Here is a 22,660-nt window from a genome sequence, read left to right on the forward strand (position 1 = left end):
TTTATAGTTTACTTATGATGCCTATGCAAATAACTAAAACATGTTTGATTGAAACATAAAAATTATTCATATGTGAAAGTTCATTGATATTTACTCTCATACACATAATGAAAATAATTTATTAATATTGTTTTAACTAAATATTGCCTTTTCTGACAGACAAATGTATACTGCATTTTCCATTTTTAACTTCTTATTTTTTTAAAAAAAACAATGATCTCAAGGATGTGTAGATAATGGTTTAACAATGTATCAACAGTTGTATTATATGATAATATACTAGTAAATCCAATGAAACATAGCTCAGCATTCTCTTTGAGAGGTAGGATTCAGTTCTGAGATAAAATCAAGCAGATAATTTCAATAAACCAGGAAGTTGTAATTATTATAGCTTTTAATTTCTTTGCAAGAATTATACAACCATAAATTGTAAGTTCGTATGTGATCAGCTCTGAAAAACAACCAGAGAAAATTATTTTTATGGTGAGGAAAGTATACAACATTAAGGAATATTGTATCATGTGTTCAGTATTGTTTGCTGGAGCTGTAGACTTTGCATTTCATATTTGACATACAAAGTACTTGTTTTAGAACGGTCTATATTTTTCTGAAATCCAGTATTCCACATATATGGAATCTTATCTGAAGTGGATAACAAAGCCCTGAAATTAAAAATATCTGTAATGCCCTGAGACTAATGTTTAACTACTCGCATAAGAAGAGTTATAAAGTCGATACTACAATTATCACCTTATGGTTGGCGTTCAGCATTTCACTACATAATTTTAATGCCATTTCCAAGATGAGAGCGTCAAATAGGTGAGTACTTGTACCCATGTACCCAAGTTGGAGCATTTTGTACCTTCTTTGACCACATTCACTTTTGTTAAAAGTTTCATATTATTATTACAGCAAATTGCTGGATCAGCTTTCAGTGGTTTCAAGAAGTGGAAATGTACAGAAAAATTTCACTTATGCTACCATATATTTCTTCAGCGTGGTTCATCTTATTAATTCTTAGCTCATTGTATAGTGTGATGCTCATGTGCTAACATGAACTTCTGCCAGCGCGACTTTCGTTACAGCTTCAGGTGGGCGAGAGCGACCACAGTGTTTTTGACATCCACAATGTAATAAGATACGAGTTTCATTCAGGTGTTGCAGGTAGACAGGTACTGTGCAGCTACATCTGAGAATGGGTCTCACATCAGAATAACACGTGGTGTTAAGTCTCAAAGCAACTGCTATCTTCTATTAACACTGTATAATAAGCAGGAAGACTGTGTAGAGTAATTATCGTAAGACTTTTTGAGTGTACATCTACTCACTCAACACAACAGTACACGCATTACTGAGCTTTCCATTGCTATTCGTTCCTCACCAGGGCTGAACAGCAACTGTGATCAATATCTTGCCACCACTTCTGGAAATGAATATTTTTCGTCTTATTTGATTACTTGTTACCTTTTTCGTTTTCACACGACTTAGCCACTCCTTATGCAGAATCACAATATTTATCTTGAGAATAAATCTTTAAGCATAAATGACTCTACAAATTTGTATTGTACAAGCCTTGTGCGTCATTCAACTCTGATTCAAACATGCATTGAAGTAATGTACTTTTGTTGTTAAATACTTTTAATTTGCTGTGTATGCAAATATTACAGCAGTGCTACAATTTCGTTCAGTATATTATTACAGAGAGCACTCTGTGTACTGTTTAAAACAGTAATGAAACGTAATTGAAGCATATCGAGAGATAAAACGAAGTCTACGGCATTCCAAGGCTCACAGCGTTTATGATGCAAACTGATGTTAAAAGATTATTGAACAAGTTAACAACTTCAGATTCTTGGGCTGTGACATAATGAAAAGTGGATAATGAAAAAAATATTTAGAGATTTAATGTGATGTATGGTGCTATCAAAAGTACGAAAGGACACCATGCTACAATTTTATAAAGTTATTGCAGTTCACTATGGAATGTATGAGAGAGAAAAGTGAACTATGACTCTAGCACACATTATCCGACTCCAAGCAGCCGACATGAGATTTTTGAGAACAGTCCAGGCAGTAACAAGACGAGGCGAATGAAAAAACTAGATCATCTGGAGAAGTGTAGGAATTTACAATTTAAATGAAAGGATTAAGGAATGGAAAGAACATATAGAAAGAATGAGGGATGAAAGTGGTGCAAAACAACTGCTGCAATATATTTCTAGAGGAAGAATGAAATTTGGTGACTCAACAGAAGATGAGTGAATCAGAAGTCGAGAAGGACCAATTGGTCTAATGCTTGAGGGAGACCATGGAGAAAAGAGAGAGACTCTATATTGTACTCAGATCTATACTCCCACGCAAGGAACAATGGTCTTCGTTTTTAGGGAATGTAAAAATTCATTAACTGTAAATCGAAAAACTATGGCACTATTTGAAATAATTACCTATGTGGAAGATTTCTGCACTAAAAAGAAACATATTTCTTACTTTTGTTGCCTTTTTCTTGTCACTCTTCATTTTCTATCCCTAAGTACACAGAGTTCGGTTCGATACTGAGTACATTGTAGACTTAGAGTCTTCTCAGCCGAGATGGTAGTGGAGCAATGGACGGACTCGGAACCAGAAACATTTAGAAGGGTGGGATTTTATGTTCCATCGTTTGTGTTACAATCCTACGAAACCTGTGCGGAAACCTTGATCACAACCGAGGTATGGGAACTACTGGGTGATGAAAAAGTCAGTATAAATTTGAAAACTTAATAAACCACGGAATAATGTAGATAGAGAGGTAAAAATTGACACACAAGCTTAGAATGACGTGGGGTTTTATTAGAACAAAAAAAGTATTGCTAGATGCGTGAGAGGTCTCTTGCGCGCGTCGTTTGGTGATGATTGTGTGCTCAGCCGCCACTTCCGTCATGCTTGGCCTCCCAGGTCCCCAGACCTCAGTCCGTGCGATTATTGGCTTTGGGGTTACCTGAAGTCGCAAGTGTATCGCGATCGACCGACATCTCTAAGGATGCTGAAAAACAACATCCGACGTCAATGTGTCACCATAACTCCGGACATGCTTTATAGTGCTGTTCACAGCTATGGTTGAGGAATTATGGTGGACATATTGAGCATTTCCTGTGAAGAACATCACCTTTACTTTGTCATACTTCGTTGTGCTAATTATTGCTATTCTGATCAGATGAAGCGCCATCTGTCGGACACTTTTTTGAACTTTTGTATTTTTTTTTCTAATAAAACCTCATGTCATTCCCAGTATGTGTGTCAATTTGTACCTCTATATCTACATTATTCCGTGATTTATTCAGTTTTCAAATTTATGCTGACTTTTTGATCACCCGGTATATCCAGTTTAACAATCAGACATTATGTCTCAGATAAAATATATATACATATACATCTGACGTATGTGTCTACAGACTGAAATCCATGACTCGCTCTGTATGTACAGTGTGCCTATGTCGCTACCGATCGCAGCCGATGCGATGGATAGCGATCATTGTATTTGGATTATTTATTACTTTTTTACTTTGAATTCCCTGTTGAAAGGAACAGAGCGATTCTCTATGAGGCCTATTGCAAAGTCGCGGTTTTTTCTTCTGTCAAACGTCCCAGTATCAAACAGAGGAATTCTCAACTGGGAAAAATATGTTTCCCACGCATTTAAAACGAGATGATACGCTGAATGACTAGTGAAATCTGTTTATGTGTACTTCCGAAACATCACACGATGGAATGCAAAGCATTCTTTAGACACATGCTCAATCACACCAACAGCATTCTTCAGAATCGACTGCGTTCACGCAATTGTTCCTCTACTATAGATAAGTGTATAGAATTTTCGCAACAGGAACTACGGTTATTCACTGTGCCGGGACCAGGACTTTTACAAAACGAAACCGAAGTTGTTCCGCAAAGGCGCTAACCTGTGAAGTTCTCGAGGTACTTGTTATGTCGGTTTTAATTTGACGTTTTTCTCCTGCCCTCGAAATAAGACCCGCAGCACTAGTTTCGAGAAGAGGTAGAGTGCTGATATGACGCAGCACAACGCAGCCAGCACGAAGGCGGCGACATCTATGAGCAGGTACTGGTACCAGGCGAGGTCCACCGCGGCGGACCTGAGATGCGGCGCCCCCCGGTGCCTGATGACATACTCCACCCAGTACACCGCCTCCTCCAGCGGCGGCCGGGGGCGGTCCCGGAACAGCTGCGACCGGTGCTTGGCGCGTTCGCGGAACCTGCAACAGAAACAACGAACTGAACCCCACACAGGAAACAGCCGTATCTTCTTCGTTATACTTGTTTCGCATAAGTTGGAATATCACGAAATTACAGGTAGCTCTCAATGATGATACTTTTCACATTCAGGAAATAGGAAACGAAAAGTATCAACAATCAAGGGACGGACGTGAATATTATCGTATCGCGACACTGCTGCTCGCGTTGGTCGAGATCCAATTACTGTTAGCAGAATACGGAATCGGTGGGTTCAGGAGGGTAATACGGAACGCCCTGCTGGATCCCAACGGCCTCGTATCACTAGCGGTAGAGATGACAGGCATCTTATCCGCATGGCTGCAACGAATCGTGCAGCCACGTCTCGATCCCGGAGTCAACAGATGGGCACGTTTGCGAGACAACAACCATATGCATGAACACTTCAACGACGTTTCCAGCAGCATGGACTTTCATCTCGGAGACCATGGCTGCGGTTACCCTTGACGCTGCATCACAGACAGGAGGGCCTGCGATGGTGTACTCAACGACGAACCTGGGTGCACGAATGGCAAAACGTAATTTTTTCGGATGAATCCAGGTTCTGTTTACAGCATCATAATGGGCCCATCCGTGTTTGGCGACATCGCGGTAAACGCACATTGGAAGCGTGTATTCGTCATCGCCATACTTGCGTATCACTCGGCGTGATGGTATGGAGTGCCATTGGTTACGTCTCGGTCACTTCTTGTTAGGACTGACGCCACTTTGAACAGTGGGCGTTACATTCCAGATGTGTTACGACCCGCGGCTCTACCCTTCATTCGATCCCAGCGAAACCCTACATTTCAGCAGGATAACGCACGACGGCATGTTGCAGGTCCTGTACGGGCCTTTCTGGATACAGAAAATGTCCGACTGCTTCCCTGGCCAACACATTCTCCAGATCTCTCACCAACTGAAAACGTCTGGTAAATGGTGGCCGAGCAACTGGCTCGTCAGCATACGCCAGTCACTACTCTTGATGAATTGTGGTATCCTGTGGAAGCTGCATGGTCAGCTGTACCTGTAAACGGCATCCAAGCTCTGTTTGACTCAATGCCCAGGCGTATCAAGGCCGTTATTACGGCCAGAGATGGTTGTTCTGGGTACTGGTTTCTCAGGATCTATGCACCCAAATTGCGTGAAAATGTAATCACATGTCAGTTCTAGTATAATATCTTTGCTCAATGAATACCAGTTAATCATCTGCATTTATTCTCGGTGTTGCAATTTTAATGGCCAGTAGTGTATATAAGCCGTCGAGTTATCGTGGCGGACAAGTCGCACACAGATCTGCTTATGCGATACAGCACTTATACGACATCTGTTGTACAGTTCAGCACGACGCTGCAAGCACGAAGGCAGTGATATTCATGAGCAGGTACTGGTAGCAGGCGAGGTCCGTGGAGGCGGACCTCAGGGGCGCAATGCTGGAGCGATTTGCGTGTAATAAATTTGAAAACTCCTCGGTCGGTTTCCGGAGGTATGTGCCACCGGCTGCCCACGCACAGATAACGCAGTTCCTATACTTAGCAGGCCGGTTGTTTCGCGTCCGCGGAGCTGTCAGCTGACAGAGTTTCAGACGTGTTCCATCAGATGTAGACAGACAGATTCAGTGATATCTATGTTGCCTGGATGTTGAAATTCACCCATTCTGTTGTGCCAGCCATAGATGCTCATATTTCGTTTCTTGCCAAACTACAACATGGTTGCTAGGAAATGTCACTAGAATAGAAAAGAAAATACTTTTCCTCTCCCTCATAAGCCTATTACTTCATATGTTGACATAAAGTTCAAAACAAGAAATCAGTCTGCAATTCTTTGTCACATGCAGACCGATGGAAATTTGTTTGCCAAACTATAATATGGCGGACGATGCTAAGCACGTGTATTTGCAGACACGCTGCAGTTCTGTATTCAGAGACCAGACTTATACATCCAGGCTGTATTGAGATCATTGGGCGAATTTGGTGGGCAAAACATCAACGAGACTTCTTCATTATCACTCTCGTCAAACCACTCAGTACGACCACGTTCTTCTGTCCGTTTTCGTAGAGTCACTAGCAGTGGCCTGTTCTCGTCCACCCACTTTTTTCCTTCACCGTACAGTTGGCGCATTACTGCACCCCTCCTCTGTATTTCCACCGTCTGAGGATGGCACGGAACTTAAAGGTCGGTCCTCCGCCACACCTTCAAGTTGCTATGCTCGGCAGTCACTCAGCCGTTGCTTTGAGTCTCCTCTCACTTTTCCACCGAGACAGTTGGACCGGATCTGAAACGGTGGCGCTGTGTATTAGTAAACTGCCACAAGAAAAAGTCAAACCACTGTATGATGATTGTAGCCTTGCGACATGAACAGTTATGCAGTTGCAAGAGGCAGCTGCCATCGGGAAATATATCAATCGTGAAGGGACACACCTGGTCCACAATAATGTTTGTCATGGTTCATATATTCATACATACATATTCGGCAAGCCACAGTTCGGTGCATCGCTGAAAGTACCCTGTACCACTATTAGACGCTTGCTTTCCCGCTCCATACGTAGACACAGAGAGAGAGAAACGACTGTCTATATAGCTCCGTATGATCTCTTCTGTTACCTATCTTCGTCGTCTTTACGCAAAATCTATGTTGGCGAGAGTTGGATTGTTCTACAGTCAGCCTCAAATGCTGGTTCTCTAAATTTTCTCAATAGTGTTCTTCGAAAAGAACGTCGCCTTCCCTCCAGGGATGCCTATTTCAGATCCCAAAGCATCTCCACTACACTTGTATGCTGTTCGAACCCATTAGTAACAAATCTAGCAGCCCGCCTCCTTTAGTCCGACCTATTACTGATCCCAGACACTCGAGCAGTAGTCAAGAACCACACTTCTCTAAACTTCACCCAGTAAACCTATATTGACCATGCGCCTGTCCTGTCACAATCCTCACATGCACGTTCCATTTCATATCAAATGGTTCAAAGGGCTTTGAGCATTATGGGACTCAACATCTATGGGACTCCTAGAACTCAGAACTACTTAAACCTAACTAACCTAAGGACATCACACACATCCATGCCCGAGGAAGGATTCGAACCTGCGACCGTAGCGGTCGCGGGGTTCCAGACTGAAGCGCCTAGAACCGCTCGGCCACACCGGTCCGCCCATTTCATATCGCTTTGCAATGTTACGGCCAGATATTTGAACGGCGTTCCTTCGATTTGCGCCGCATTTCCCATGGAAGCCCAAGTGAAGGTCCCCCATAGCACAATACTGCCAACTCGGGTGAACGGCCGAGGCGTAGCGCATGTTTTGAGCAGCCGTTTGCCGGCATCGTAACATACCCAGACACCAATATCTACCTCGTGTAACAAAAACGCGATTCATTCCAGCAGGCGACACGCTTCCGTTGATCCACAGCAAAGTGTTGATGGTCGTGTGCCCACTGAAATGGTAATTGCCGATGTCGCCTACTCATCATGGGAATACTTGAGGTTCGCCTGCTGTGGAACCCCATGTCCAACAATGTGCTCTGAACGGCGTTCTCAGAAACACATTTTCCTGCACCGCCATTGTAATGGGACGCGGTACTTCTCATTGATCGCAGCATACCATTCTTTACTTCAAGCCTCTGACATCCACGTTTGGTGTTAACGTGTGGACATTCAGCGCTTTGTCACCTACTCGTGATTAGTCCGTCCTGCAGCCACATTCCACAGAAGCTCACGACAGTAGTACACGAACAGCAGACCAGCTTCGCCATCTGCGACATGCTTGTACCAAGGCGCTGGGCCACATCTATCAGTCTTACATCACATTGGTTATGCCCCCTTGCTCTCCGTGCCGTCATTAGAATGATTCCCCACTCGCCTCTGTTCGACTTACACACTCTCCTTATCTTGTAACTTTTGTAAGAACCCCTCAGTTTTACTAAGATTCCAGAAATATCTCAATTTAATCAGTGAATCGGTAGAGGATTGTATAAGACGCGTACAGTATAACTGGTCGTGTTTTTACATCTGAGGCTTGCGGAGATTAAGACAACCTGTCCTTGGACTGTCTTAGTGAGTCCTCGTGTAGGATTCTTTCACTCAACCTGTCAGGCAGCAACAGCAGGCCTAGGCACACGCAGCAACAGGGAAGTAACCGATTTTGTGACTTTTACGAGTTCCTAACCAGGATCGAATTTTGTAATATCATCTGTGTGCTTTAATAGTTTACTTTCTTGAGTTTATGCATCTTAATTTAATATCTAATAACCACAGTTCTCGCGTTTTCTTTTGCATCGGAAAATAAATCGATTTTGTGATATATTACAACTCCCTAATCAGGGCGAATTGTATAGTCTCAGCTGAGTGCTTCGGTAGCTAGGTTTTTGAAACTCTGCGTATTAAACTAATTGACTAGACACAGTGCCGATAGTTTGATTATCTGGGTAGTTTAGTTTCCCACATTCTTTAGTATGCATAGGGACTGTGATTGTTTTGTGCGGATGCGAGCAGAGTTGGTGACACTTCAGTCTCACCTTCAGGCTGTGATGGCTTCAAATAAACAGCTTGAGACTTTAGTAGATGGGCACCACTGTTGTGGGCCGGCCATGGGGGTCCAACGGACGTCAAGCCCGTCAGAGTCCTCCCATCGGTCCTCAGCGGTGGCCAACCCAGTTACTGCTCGCACTGAGGTTGGCCCCTCACCTGTGGTCGAGTGAGAGGTCGCCCCAGGGCGTATCAGACGGTGCAATACTTCCCAGGGAGCACACGTAAGGCCTCCCCGGTTAGTGTGTGGCTAACACTGTCACTGAATCAGATGACGACACCTGCCCTGTTTCAAAGGAAACCCCTCAGCCTGCAAGATCCGGGCAATTGCAGACGGTGGGATTATTGACAGTTGGGATCTTCATCGTTAGGCTCGTTACGGGGCCGCTTAGGCAAATGGCTGCCAAGAATGGGAAGAAAGCCAGTGTGCACTCCACGTGCCTACTGGGTGGAGGGGTGGAGTCATTCCAGACATGGGACGGGTCCTTCCGGATGCCATGAAGAGCAGCAGGTGGTGTCTCAAACCGGTACCAATGATGTGTGTCACTTTGGATCAGAAGAGATTCTCTCTGGTTTCGAGCGGCTAACAGAAGTGGTAAAGGCTGTCAGTCTTGCTTGCGAGATGAAAGCAGAGCTGACCATTTGCACCATAGCCGACAGGACCGATTGCGGACCCCTGATACAGAGCCGAGATGAGAGTCTGAATAAGACGTTCAGACGGTTTTGCGACCGTGTAGGCTGCAGATTCCTTGACTTAACGTCATAGGGTGGATGGGTTTCGGGTTTCGCTCAATAGGTCAGAAGTCCAGTATACGCAGGAGGCGGCTACACAGGTAGCAGGGGCTGAGTGGCGTGGATTGAGCGATTTTTAAGTTTAGAGGGTCTCGGGAAAACACAAAAAGGGCTTCAGTCACAAAGGGTGCAGACCAAACACAGGAAAAACGTAGATACAGGAACCATCGATATAACAAATGTAAATTGTTGTAGCTGTGTTGGGAAAGTACCAGAGCTCCAAGTGCTAATAGAAAGCACTGATGCTCAAATCTTTATAGGCACTGAAAGCTGGCTAAAGCCGGATATAAGTTCAGCCGAAATGTTTGCGAAGAACCTAACGGTGTTCCGAAAAGATAGGCTAAACACTGTTGGCGGTGGCGTGTTTGTTGCTGTCAGAAGTAGTTTAAATTGTCGCGAAATGAAGTACATACTTCCTGTTAGTTAGTATGGGCAGAGGTCATTGTTGGCAAACGGAATAAAATAATAATTGTATGCTTTTACCGACCTCCCAATTCAGACGATACCATTGCTGAAAGGTTCAAAGAAAATTGAGTTTGGTTTCAAACACAATTATATTTGGTGGTGACTTTAATTTACCCTCGAGATGTTGGCAAAAAGACCTTTAGTTCCGGAGGTACGCATAGAACATCATCCGAAATTGTGCTAAACGCATTCTCTGAAAATTATTTCGAGCAGGTAGTTCATGAGCTCACGCGAATAGTAAACGGTTGTGAAAATACACTTGCCCTGTTAGCAACAAATAATTCTGAGTTAATAACGAGCATCAAAACGGATACAGGGATTAGTGAACAGTGATCGTAGCGAGATTTAATACTGTAACCCCCAAATCCTCCAAAAATAGACGAAAAATATAGATACTCAAAAAATAAAATATAAATTCGCTTGACACTTTTGAGAGGCAATCTAGGCTCCTTTCAAATTAATATCAGTGTAGACCAGATGTGGCATGAATTCAAAGAAATAGTATCGGCAGCAGCTGAGAGATTTGTACTAAGTAAATTAACAAACGACGGATCTGAACCTCCTTGGTACACAAAACGAATCAGAACACTGTTTAAAAAAAAAAAAAAATACTCCAAGATTGGCGATCTTTTACAGAAGCTTGAAATTTAGAGTGGACTTCAATGCTTGTAACAGTTTCCACAACGAAACTATGTCTCGAAGCCTAACAGAAAATCGAAAGAGATTCTAGTCGTATGTGAAGTATGTTAGCGGCAAGACACAATCAATGCCTTCTCTCAGCGATAGCAATGGAGATAGTATTGAAGACAGTGCTGCCAAAGCACAGTTACTAAACACAGCCTTCCGAAATTCATTTACAAAAGAAGCAGTATAAATATCCCAGAATTCTAATCGAGAAAAGCTGCCAACATAAGTAACGCAGAAATAGGTATCCTCGGAGTAGTGAAGCAACTTAAATAACTTAATAAAAGCTAGTGTTCTGGCGCAGACTGTATACCAATTAGGTTCCTTTCGGAGTATTCTGATGCATTAGCTCCATACTAAACAATCATATACAACCGTTCGCTGAACGGAAGATCCGTACCCAAAGCCTGGAAAGTTGCGCAGGTCACACCAATATTGAAGAAAGGTAGTAGGAGTAATCCACTAAATTACAGGACCATATCGTTAACGTCGATATGCAGCAGGATTTCAGAACATATAGTGTGTCCAAACATTATGAATTACCTCGAAGAACACAGTCAACACGGGTTTAGAAAACATCGTTCTTGTGAAACACAACTTCCTCTTTACTCGCATGAAGTGCTGAGTGCTATTGACAAGGGATTTCAAGTTGTTTCCATACTTCTGTATTTCCAGAAGGCTTTTAACACTGTACCACAGAAGCCGCTCGCAGTGAAATTGCGTGCTTATGGAATATAGTCTCAGTTATGTGACTGAATTCGTGATTTCCCGTCAGAGAGGTCACAGTTCGTAGTAACTGACGGAATGTCTTCCAGTAAGACAGAAGTGATTTCTAGCATTCCCCAATGTAGTGTTATAGGCCCTTTGCTCTTTCTTACCTATATTAACGATTTGGGACACAATCTAAGCAGCTGTCTTAGATTGTTTTGAGATGACACTGTCTTTTATCGACTAGTAAAGTCATCAGAAGATCAAAACAAATTGCACAACGATTTATAAAAGATATCTGTATGGTGCGAAAATTTGCAATTGACCTTAAGTAACGAAAAGTGTGAGGTCATCCACATGAGTACTAAAAGGAATCCGTTAAACTTCGATTACTCGATAAATCAGTCAAATCTAAAGACTTTAAATTCAACTAAATACCTGTGTATTACAGTTACGAACAACTTAAATTGGAAGTAACACATAGAAAATGTTGTGGGAAAGGCTAACCAAAGTCTGCGTTTTATTGGCAGGAAACTGAAGAAATGTCACAGACCTACTAAGGAGACTGCCTACACTAAGCTTGCCCGTCCCCTTGTAGAATACTGCTGCGCGGTGTGAAATCCTTACCAGATAGGATTGACGGCGTACAGTGAAAAAGTTCAAAGAAGGGCAGCAGGTTTTGTATTATCGCCAAATAGGCGAGAGAATGTCACTGAAATGATAGAGGAGTTTTTCGTTGCGGAGCAATCTTCTCACGAAATTCCAATTATCAGCTTTCTCCTCCGAGTGGGAAAATATTTTGTTGACACCGACCTACGTAGGGAGAAACGATCATCATGATAAAATAAGGGAAATCAGAGATCGTACAGAAAGATGTAGGTGTTCGTTCTTTCCGCTCGCTATACGAGATTGGAATAACAGAGAATTGTGAAGGCAGTTCCATGAAACATCTGCGAGACACTTAAATGTCATTTTCACAGTATCCATGTAGATGTAGATGTGCCTGTTTTGCCGACATGTTTATGTCCCTCTGGATTATGTGCAAATTTCTACAGTATCTCTATGTAAGGCCATTCACAGTTTTTACAGACCGTCACTCACTTTGTTGGTTGCCAGCTCTTAAGGATCCAACAGGATGACAGGTGGGCACTACGTCTTCGAGAGTATGACATTACCATGGTGTACAAAAGTGGAAGAAAACACCAAGATGCCGACTGTCTCTCAAGAAACCCTGCGCAAGACCATCAAGATAGTGACTGTCTCGTTGCACTCCAGGATCTCTCTGCTAAGCAGAAGGTTCAAATGGTTCAAATGACTCTGAGCACTGCTGTGGTCATTAGTCCCCTAGAACTTGGAACTACTTAAACCTAACTAACCTAAGGACATCACACACATCCATTGCCGCGGCAGGATTCGAACCTGCGACCGTAGCAGTCGCACGGTTCCGGACTGCGCGCCTAGAACCGCGAGACCACCGCGGCCGGCGCAGAAGAAGGACGCCAAGATATCTCAAATTATGCTTGCCTTAAAACAGTCGGAGGATTTGAAAGCACAATTTAAGGTAGTTAATGGATTACTTTGCAAGAAAAACTTTGATCCGTTTGGAAAGAGGTGATTCCTAAACACATGCGCTTAGATGTTCTACAGAAATTCCATGACACACGTGAGGCCGGACACTTAGAATTTATTAAGACATACGTTAGGATCCGCAAAAGATTTTTCTGGCCAGGTTTATTTAGGAGTGTCCGTCACTATGTGTCGCACTGTCGAGAGTGTCAGAGGAGAAAGGCAGTTCCTCAGAAACCACCTGGTCAACTCATACCAATTCCACCAGCCGAAACGCCTTTCCAACGTGTTGGGGATGACCTCCTCGGACGATCTCCAACGTCTGCTAGATTGGCAATAGATGGTTTATTGTTTGCACTGACTATGTAACATGCTTTGCCATTACAAAAGCCGTGTTAACATCGGAAGCATTCGAGGTAGCCCACCGCCAAACAAGACACCACAGGATGGATGTACGCCATTTTCCCTGGTGCATGGGCGTGAGGCGACAACGACGATGGGCGCTGTGTTTCCGTTACATGCTGATGACGTGGACGACGATTACATCGGCCAGGTTTTAACGAGAGCTGAGGAAACTCGGCAGTTAGCCCAACTCCGCAGGCTCAAGAAAACGATCACCGAAGGTATGACGCGAGCCACCGCACTGTTCTCTACCAGGGTGGTGATCTCGTCTGTGATATTCAATCCTGTTCGGAAGGTTGGTCTCACTGAGAAGCTCCTCAGGGGCTACTGTGGACCTTATAAGGTTGTAAGACAGTTGTCTGATGTTACTTATGAAGATTTCGACCCCGACGCAAGACGACGAAAGATCAGAGATACGGTCCACGTCCTTCGAATGAAGCCCTACAAGGATCCTGCAACCCAGGGTAAATTCGAATCTCCAGCGGAAAGGTGACGAAGAGCATAGCGGCAAAGGTAGTTCTAAGAAAATCTCCCCCAGGGGGAATATCAGTCTTCGGGAGTCGCAGTTTGCAGGACCGATGACTCGTTTCCCGGACTAGGACGACGTAACAGTGAGACGCAGTTCTCTTAAGGAGGGAGCAATATCGCAGAAGAAGCTGAGTAGCGCAGTTACCGTGGTGTAGTGAATGAGATCCTAGAGTGTTGCATGGAAGGTCGTGAATTCGAAACTCAGCTGAACTGTAAAATTTTAATTTCTGTATTCATTTCGAGTACATTCTAGAATTGTCCACAAATGTCAAGCCGAGCGGGATTAGCCGAGCGGTCTCCGACGCTGCAGTCATGTACTGTGCGGCTGGTCCCGGCGGAGGTTCGAGTGTGTGTTTGTCCTTAGGATAATGCAGGTTAAGTAGTGTGAAAGCTCAGGGACTGATGACCTTAGCAGTTAAGTCCCATAAGATTTCACACACATTTGAACCTTTTTGAACACAAATGTCAAGAATCATTGTACTGTAATGTTCTGTAACTGTTTATATACCGTGTTTGTTCTGGACGGGGGGAGTTCGCTCCGCGCTCTTGTATGTGCAAGTGCTGAATAAACCTTCGTTAAGTGAAGTTAGTGTTCGTCATTCAGCAAATCCCCCCCATGAACCATGGACCTTGCCGTTGGTGGGGAGGCTTGCGTGCCTCAGCGATACAGATGGCCGTACCGTAGGTGCAACCACAACGGAGGGGTATCTGTTGAGAAGCCAGACAAACGTGTGGTTCCTGAAGAGGGGCAGCAGCCTTTTCAGTAGTTGCAGGGGCAACAGTCTGGATGATTGACTGATCTGGCCTTGCAACATTAACCAAAACGGCGTTGCTGTGCTGGTACTGCGAACGGCTGAAAGCAAGGGGAAACTACAGCCGTAATTTTTCCCGAGGACATGCAGCTTTACTGTATGATTAAATGATGATGGCATCCTCTTGGGTAAAATATTCCGGAGGTAAAATAGTCCCCCATTCGGATCTCCGGGCGGGGACTACTCAGGAGGATGTCGTTATCAGGAGAAAGAAAACTGGCGTTCTACGGATCGGAGCGTGGAATGTCAGATCCCTTAATCGGGCAGGTAGGTTAGAAAATTTAAAAAGGGAAATGGATAGGTTAAAGTTAGATATAGTGGGAATTAGTGAAGTTCGGTGGCAGGAGGAACAAGACTTCTGGTCAGGTGATTACAGGGTTATAAACACAAAATCAAATAGGGGTAATGCAGGAGTAGGTTTAATAATGAATAGGAAAATAGGAATGCGGGTAAGCTACTACAAACAGCATAGTGAACGCATTATTGTGGCCAAGATAGATACGAAGCCCACACCTACTACAGTAGTACAAGTTTATATGCCAACTAGCTCTGCAGATGACGAAGAAATTGAAGAAATGTACGATGAAATAAAAGAAATTATTCAGATAGTGAAGGGAGACGAAAATTTAATAGTAATGGGTGACTGGAATTCGAGTGTAGGAAAAGGGAGAGAAGGAAACATAGTAGGTGAATATGGATTGGGGCTAAGGAATGAAAGAGGAAGCCGCCTAGTAGAATTTTGTACAGAGCACAACTTAGTCATAGGTAACACTTGGTTTAAGAATCATGAAAGAAGCTTGTATACGTGGAAGAACCCTGGAGATACTAAAAGGTATCAGATAGATTATATAATGGTAAGACAGAGATTTAGGAACCAGGTTTTAAGTTGTAAGACATTTCCAGGGGCAGATGTGGACTCTGACCACAATCTATTGGTTATGACCTGTAGATTAAAACTGAAGAAACTGCAAGAATGTGGGAAATTAAGGAGATGGGACCTGGATAAACTGAAAGAACCAGAGGTTGTACAGAGTTTCAGGGAGAGCATAAGGGAACAATTGACAGGAATAGGGGAAAGAAATACAGTAGAAGAAGAATGGGTAGCTTTGAGGGATGAAGTAGTGAAGGCAGCAGAGGATAAAGTAGGTAAAAAGACGAGGGCTGCTAGAAATCCTTGGGTAACAGAAGAAATATTGAATTTAATTGATGAAAGGAGAAAATATAAAAATGCAGTAAATGAAGCAGGCAAAAAGGAATACAAACGTCTCAAAAATGAGATCGAGAGGAAGTGCAAAATGGCTAAACAGGGATGGCTAGAGGATAAATGTAAGGATGTAGAGGCTTATCTCACTAGGGGTAAGATAGATACTGCCTACAGGAAAATTAAAGAGACCTTTGGAGAGAAGAGAACCACGTGTATGAATATCAAGAGCTCAGATGGCAACCCAGTTCTAAGCAAAGAAGGGAAGGCAGAAAGGTGGAAGGAGTATATAGAAGGTTTATACAAGGGTGATGTACTTGAGGACAATATTATGGGAATGGAAGAGGATGTAGATGAAGACAAAATGGGTGATACGATATTGCGTGAAGAGTTTGACAGAGCACTGAAAGACCTGAGTCGGAACAAGGCCCCCGGAGTAGACAACATTCCATTAGAACTACTGACGGCCTTGGGAGAGCCAGTCATGACAAAACTCTACCAGCTGGTGAGCAAGATGTATGAGACAGGCGAAATACCCTCAGACTTCAAGAAGAATATAATAATTCCAATCCCAAAGAAAGCAGGTGCTGACAGATGTGAAAATTACCGAACTATCAGTTTAATAAGTCACAGCTGCAAAATACTAACGCGAATTCTTTACAGACGAATGGAAAAACTGATAGATGCGGACCTCGGGGAGGATCAGTTTGGATTCCGTCGAAATGTTGGAACACGTGAGGCAATACTGACCTTACGACTTATCTTAGAAGAAAGATTAAGAAAAAGCAAACCTACGTTTCTAGCATTTGTAGACTTAGAGAAAGCTTTTGACAATGTTGACTGGAATACTCTCTTTCAAATTCTAAAGGTAAGGGGTAAAATACAGGGAGCGAAAGGCTATTTACAATTTGTACAGAAACCAGATGGCAGTCATAAGAGTCGAGGGGCATGAAAGGGAAGCAGTGGTTGGGAAAGGAGTGAGACAGGGTTGTAGCCTCTCCCCGATGTTATTCAATCTGTATATTGAGCAAGCAGTAAAGGAAACAAAAGAAAAATTTGGAGTAGGTATTAAAATTCATGGAGACGAAGTAAAAACTTTGAGGTTCGCCGATGACATTGTAATTCTGTCAGAGACGGCAAAGGACTTGGAAGAGCAGTTGAACGGAATGGACAGCGTCTTGAAAGGAGGATATAAGATGAACATCAACAAAAGCAAAACGAGGATAATGGAATGTAGTCCAATTAAATCGGGTGATGCTGAGGGAATTAGATTAGGAAATGAGACACTTAAAGTAGTAAAGGAGTTTTGCTATTTAGGAAGTAAAATAACTGATGATGGTCGAAGTAGAGAGGATATAAAATGTAGACTGGCAATGGCAAGGAAAGCGTTTCTGAGGAAGAGAAATTTGTTAACATCGAATATAGATTTAAGTGTCAGGAAGTCATTTCTGAAAATATTTGTTTGGAGTGTAGCCATGTATGGAAGTGAAACATGGACGATAACTAGTTTGGACAAGAAGAGAATAGAAGCTTTCGAAATGTGGTGCTACAGAAGAATACTGAAGATAAGGTGGATAGATCACGTAACTAATGAGGAGGTATTGAATAGGATTGGGGAGAAGAGAAGTTTGTGGCACAACTTGACTAGAAGAAGGGATCGGTTGGTAGGACATGTTTTGAGGCATCAAGGGATCACAAATTTAGCGTTGGAGGGCAGTGTGGAGGGTAAAAATCGTAGAGGGAGACCGAGAGATGAGTACACTAAGCAGATTCAGAAGGATGTAGGTTGCAGTAGGTACTGGGAGATGAAGAAGCTTGCACAGGATAGAGTAGCATGGAGAGCTGCATCAAACCAGTCTCAGGACTGAAGACCACAACAACAACAACAACATTCAGCAAATTACACCTTCTTCTGTGAGACAATAGAAACCAATGATTCGTCCAGGAATCAACTTACAATGTGTTCAAAAATGCTCAAAAACCAACAGGGATGCGTTTCAACATCAGTTGAACAATCAATAGACCAATTGCGGTGCCGGCCGCGGTGGTCTCGCGGTTCTAGGCGCGCAGTCCGGAACCGCGCGACTGCTACGGTCGCAGGTTCGAATCCTGCCTCGGGCATGGATGTGTGTGATGTCCTTAGGATAGTTAGGTTTAAGTAGTTCTAAGTTCTAGAGGACTGATGACTACAGATGTTAAGTCCAATAGTGCTCAGAGCCATTTGAACCATTTGAACCAATTGCGCTGAATGCTAGGTGCTTTGTGGAACAATATTTCTTCTCGAAGAATATGAATTTGGCGCCCCATGAAATTGTGCCGTACGGCTTGCCACTCTCCCCCCCCCCCCCCTCCCTCATAGATACGGGCCGTAGCTCGGCGGTCGACGCGTCTGACTGCCATCCCACGCTCCCTTGTTCAGTACCCGACGCCGGCAAACACTGTTCTCTGGTGGGGTACAGTCAGCCTCGCAGCTGCAACCGAGGTCCTAGTCAGAGCCTACTTACCCGACAGCGGCCGGGAGTACAGCGTGCGCACCATATGCCCCTTCATGTTGTTGTTGTTGTTGATGTTGCTGTTGTGCTGTTCATGAATATCTCGATGCTAGTCAGTCCTGTGCAAACCTCTTCATCTCTGCATGACTGGCGCATCCTACATTCACTTCAACCTGATTACTGCATTCAAGCTGCGACTCCGTCTATAATTCTTACCCTCACACACTTACTTTCATTTTCAAACTGACCGTTTCTTGACGGCTGAAAATCTGTCCTATCAGCCTATCCCTTCTTTTTGTCAAAGTGTGTTGTAAGTAAACTGTTTAGGTTTTCTTATTGGTAACGCCGCTTAGCGCTCGGTATGAAAAATCACTGGCTGTGCTGTGGGCAGTCTGTGGCTAGTTTGCATTGTTGTCTGCCATTGTAGTGTTGGGCAGCGGCAGCTGGATGCTAACAGCGCGTAGCGTTGCGCAGTTGGAGGTGAGCCGCCAGCAGTGGTGGACATGGGGAGAGAGATGGCGGAGTTTTGAAATTTGTAAGAATTGGTGTCATGAACTGCTATATATATTATGACTATAAAGGTAAATACATTGTTTGTTCTCTATTAAAATCTTTTATTTGCTAACTGTGCCTATCAGTAGTTAGTGATTTCCGTAGTTTGAATCTTTTAGTTAGTTGGTAGTAGTGGCGCTCGCTGTATTGCAGTAGTTCGAGTAACGAAGATTTTTGTGAGGTAAGTGATTTGTGAAACATATAGGTTAGTGTTAGTCAGGGCCATTCTCTTGTAGGGATTATTGAAAGTCAGATTGCGTTGCGCTAAAAACTATTGTGTGTCAGTTTAAGCACAGTCTTGTATAATTTTTCAAAGGGGACGTTTCATATGTCGACCCTTAGCCGAGGATACCTCAATGGAAACTTCTGATTTTTTTTCTTGTAGTTTGTGTAGTTAGTGTAGCCTTTGTTTATTGCTAGCGCGTAATCATAGAGAGAATTTCCTTTGTAACTGCAGATTTTCATTGTTGTACAGTAAAACAAACCCTGTCCTTTCCTTGTGTTATCCCACTATGTGTTTGTGTACCCTTGTGTATTTGTTTTCTTCCTGTCTCTGTGTGCTGTTTCATAGAATTTTTTCTCTTCTAATACTAAGCTACATTCACTATGATGAGGAATACTGTTATTCTCAAATATAATTTGCGTTAATAGCATGTTATTTACTTCGTAAAGATGTTTACACACTATTTATTCTGTTTTGTTCTAATGTTCATGTGTGAAGTTGATGTTTCAAAAGTTATTCTGATTTTTTATGTATGTACTTATGTCATAATTTTTGTAACACTGATATATTTGTTATTTCGATTCTTTTGTAAAGCCTGTATTACTGCGAAAGTTATCTGTACTGTTATGTTCTTTAATGATATATTTTGTACCTTTGTTATTGTATTCTTATGTTATAAAATTGTAATTGACACCAGTTCATCAAATTAAGTAACTTGTAAGTTACATTTCACTGCACACAATTCTGTTGCTCATAGTATATGGACAATATGTGAGAAGTAGGGACTGATAGTGTTTGCACGTGTGTTAATAATTCAGTAAGGGACTGGATGACAGCATTGCTGGTTGTAAGGACATTTCAAAAACAATTTTTGTGAGTGCACAAGTGGTGGTTATGGACTTACTATATTATCCGCAAGACTCTTCAATGATGATTGTGCGCCTGCACAGTCAAACAGATGGCTGCTGGCCATATCTACAAGGACTACAGTGGGTCTACACCTTTGATGACCCACCAATACCATTATTTCTACAAGGACTGCAGTGGGTCTGCACCTCTGGTGGCCCACCAATAGTAATCTCTACCAGGACTACAGTGGGTCTGCTCTGTGACGACCTACCTACCGATAATCTTCAACGTCGACTGACTCTGCTGTGGCCCATTACCTGTCTGCATTTCAAGAGTCAGCACTGTCTTTCGTTGGAAGGACAACACTAATTCTTCAAGACTGCTTAGAAATCCACTACTTCCAAGTGCAATTTCTTTTATTGCTCAGACTTTGAAAAAAAACACTGCAATTTTACTATAATGAACGATCAGGACTGTCTTTATGGACTGTGAGAGAATTTTAGCTTCTGACCAACATTGTATCAATAAGTGTGTGCATTTGATATCTTTGTTATAGTAATTATGAAAAATTTTATCAAATCATTATTGGCCACTGCCCAAAACAATTTGTAAAAATTTGTTGTGAGGAGCATGGGGGCTATGTAAGTAGGCTGTTTAGGTTTTCTTACTGGTAACGCCGCTTAGCGCTCGGTATAAAAAATCACTGGCTGTGCTGTGCGCAGTCTGTGCTTAGTTTGCATTGTTGTCTGCCATTGTAGTGTTGAGCAGCGGCAGCTGGATGCTAACAGCGCGTAGCGTTGCGCAGTTGGAGGTGAGCCGCCAGCAGTGGTGGACGTGGGGAGAGAGATGGCAGAGTTTTGAAATTTGTAAGAATTGGTGTCATGAACTGATATATATATTATGACTATCAAGGTAAATACATTGTTTGTTCTCTATTAAAATCTTTCATTTGCTAACTGTGCCTATCAGTAGTTAGTGACTTCCGTAGTTTGAATCTTTTAGTTAGCTGGCAGTAGTGGCGCTCGCTGTATTGCAGTAGTTCGAGTAACGAAGATTTTTGTGAGGTAAGTGATTTGTGAAACATATAGGTTAATGTTAGTCAGGGCCATTCTCTTGTAGGGATTATTGAAAGTCAGATTGCGTTGCGCTAAAAACTATTGTGTGTCAGTTTAAGGACAGTCTTGTATAATTTTTCAAAGGGGACGTTTCATATTACAAATGCTTGTTCTGTACCACATCTTTACGTATTCAGTGGTCACCATCTAATTTCCAACATTCTTCAGCAGTGCCGCAAAACGGAAGTACATGAAATGCAATCGCAACTGCGAATATTGAAAACCATCAGTTGTATAATGGAACGACGCCAATGAAAATTTATGCAGTGTGCTCCCTGCTGCCGTTGGATAAGCAGCTGCCAGCAGCAAGTCGTATACTCTTAGCTCACTTATTTGTTACATAGTTTAATTCTTAATTTCTTTGCATGTTTATGGGTACTTTCATTATTTAATTAATAAATTTCGGGCATATTATAGTATTTGAGAGCTGTAGCAATTCGTTTTAGTACCTGAATAATGTAAATTCGCGTAGTCTCCTTTCGCCGCCGAGCACTGTGTCAGCAGTGCGCAAGTACCAGCATCACTGCATTTAATAGGCAATCTTGTATTTTAATAACCGTTTAAATTTTGTGTCGAATTGTTTGTGCTCTCTGTAGATTAGATCAGACGTTCTTTGGACAACAGTTTTTAGCATGGATAGGGACTGCAACTGCTGTGTTCGGATGCGGGCTGAGTTGGCAACCCTTCGCTTCCAGCTTCAGGCGGTGTTGGCTTCGGTCACACGGATTGAGGTTGTGGCCAATGGGCATCACTGTGGGGGTCTGGATGGCGGTTTGTTGGGGACGGCCAGCTCGGCCCACGCATCCCCCGATCGGACTACGGCTGTGGCTGCCCAGGTTACTGCTCACATTGAGGCTGACCCCTCACCTGTGGTAGAGTGGGAGGTCTTCTCGAGGTGTGGCAGGGGGCGAAAGACATTCCGGAGGGCTGAACGGAAAGCCTCTCCAGTTTGTCTGACGAACCGGTTCCAGGCTCTGTCTCCGGCCGATACTGATCTTTGGCTGGACATGGCTGGTCCTGTTCCAGAGGTTGCCCCTCAGTCTGCAAGATCCGGGCGGTCGCAGAGGGTGGGCTTACTGGTAGTTGGGAGCTCCAACGTCATACGCGTAATGGGGACCCTTAGCAACAAGAGAGGGGAAGGAAACCAATGTGCACTCCGTGTGTATACCGGGGAGAGTCATTCCAGATGTGGAAAGGGTCCTTCCGGATGTGATGGAGGGTACAGGGTGCACCCATCTGCAGGTGGTTGCTCATGTCGGCACAAATGATGTGTGTCGCTATGGATTGGAAATCCTCTCTGGCTTCCAGCAGCTATCTGATTTGGTGAAGTGGGATGAAAGCAGAGCTCACCATCTGCAGCATTGTCTACAGGACTGACTGCGGACCTTTGGTACAGAGCCGAGTGGAGGGTCTGAATCAGAGGCTGAGACGGTTCTGCGACAGTGTGGGCTGCAGACTCCTCGACTTGCGCCATAAGGTGGTGGA

General features: G+C 43.4%; 1 protein-coding gene across 1 annotated transcript in view; it reads right to left on the reverse strand.

Moving 5' to 3' along the window:
• Window positions 1-376: 376 nt before the first annotated feature.
• The window catches only part of LOC126272560 (UDP-glycosyltransferase UGT5-like), a 127,734-nt gene continuing 105,450 nt past the window's right edge, over window positions 377-22,660 (reverse strand). Inside the window, exon 7 of the mRNA XM_049975482.1 lies at window positions 377-4,250. Within this exon, the coding sequence (XP_049831439.1) occupies window positions 3,962-4,250 (289 nt within the window). The 3' untranslated portion in view covers window positions 377-3,961. The remainder of the gene's footprint in view (window positions 4,251-22,660) is intronic.

This window comes from Schistocerca gregaria, chromosome 5 (genome assembly GCF_023897955.1).
Source record: "Schistocerca gregaria isolate iqSchGreg1 chromosome 5, iqSchGreg1.2, whole genome shotgun sequence".
Taxonomy (NCBI): Eukaryota; Metazoa; Arthropoda; class Insecta; order Orthoptera; family Acrididae; genus Schistocerca; species Schistocerca gregaria.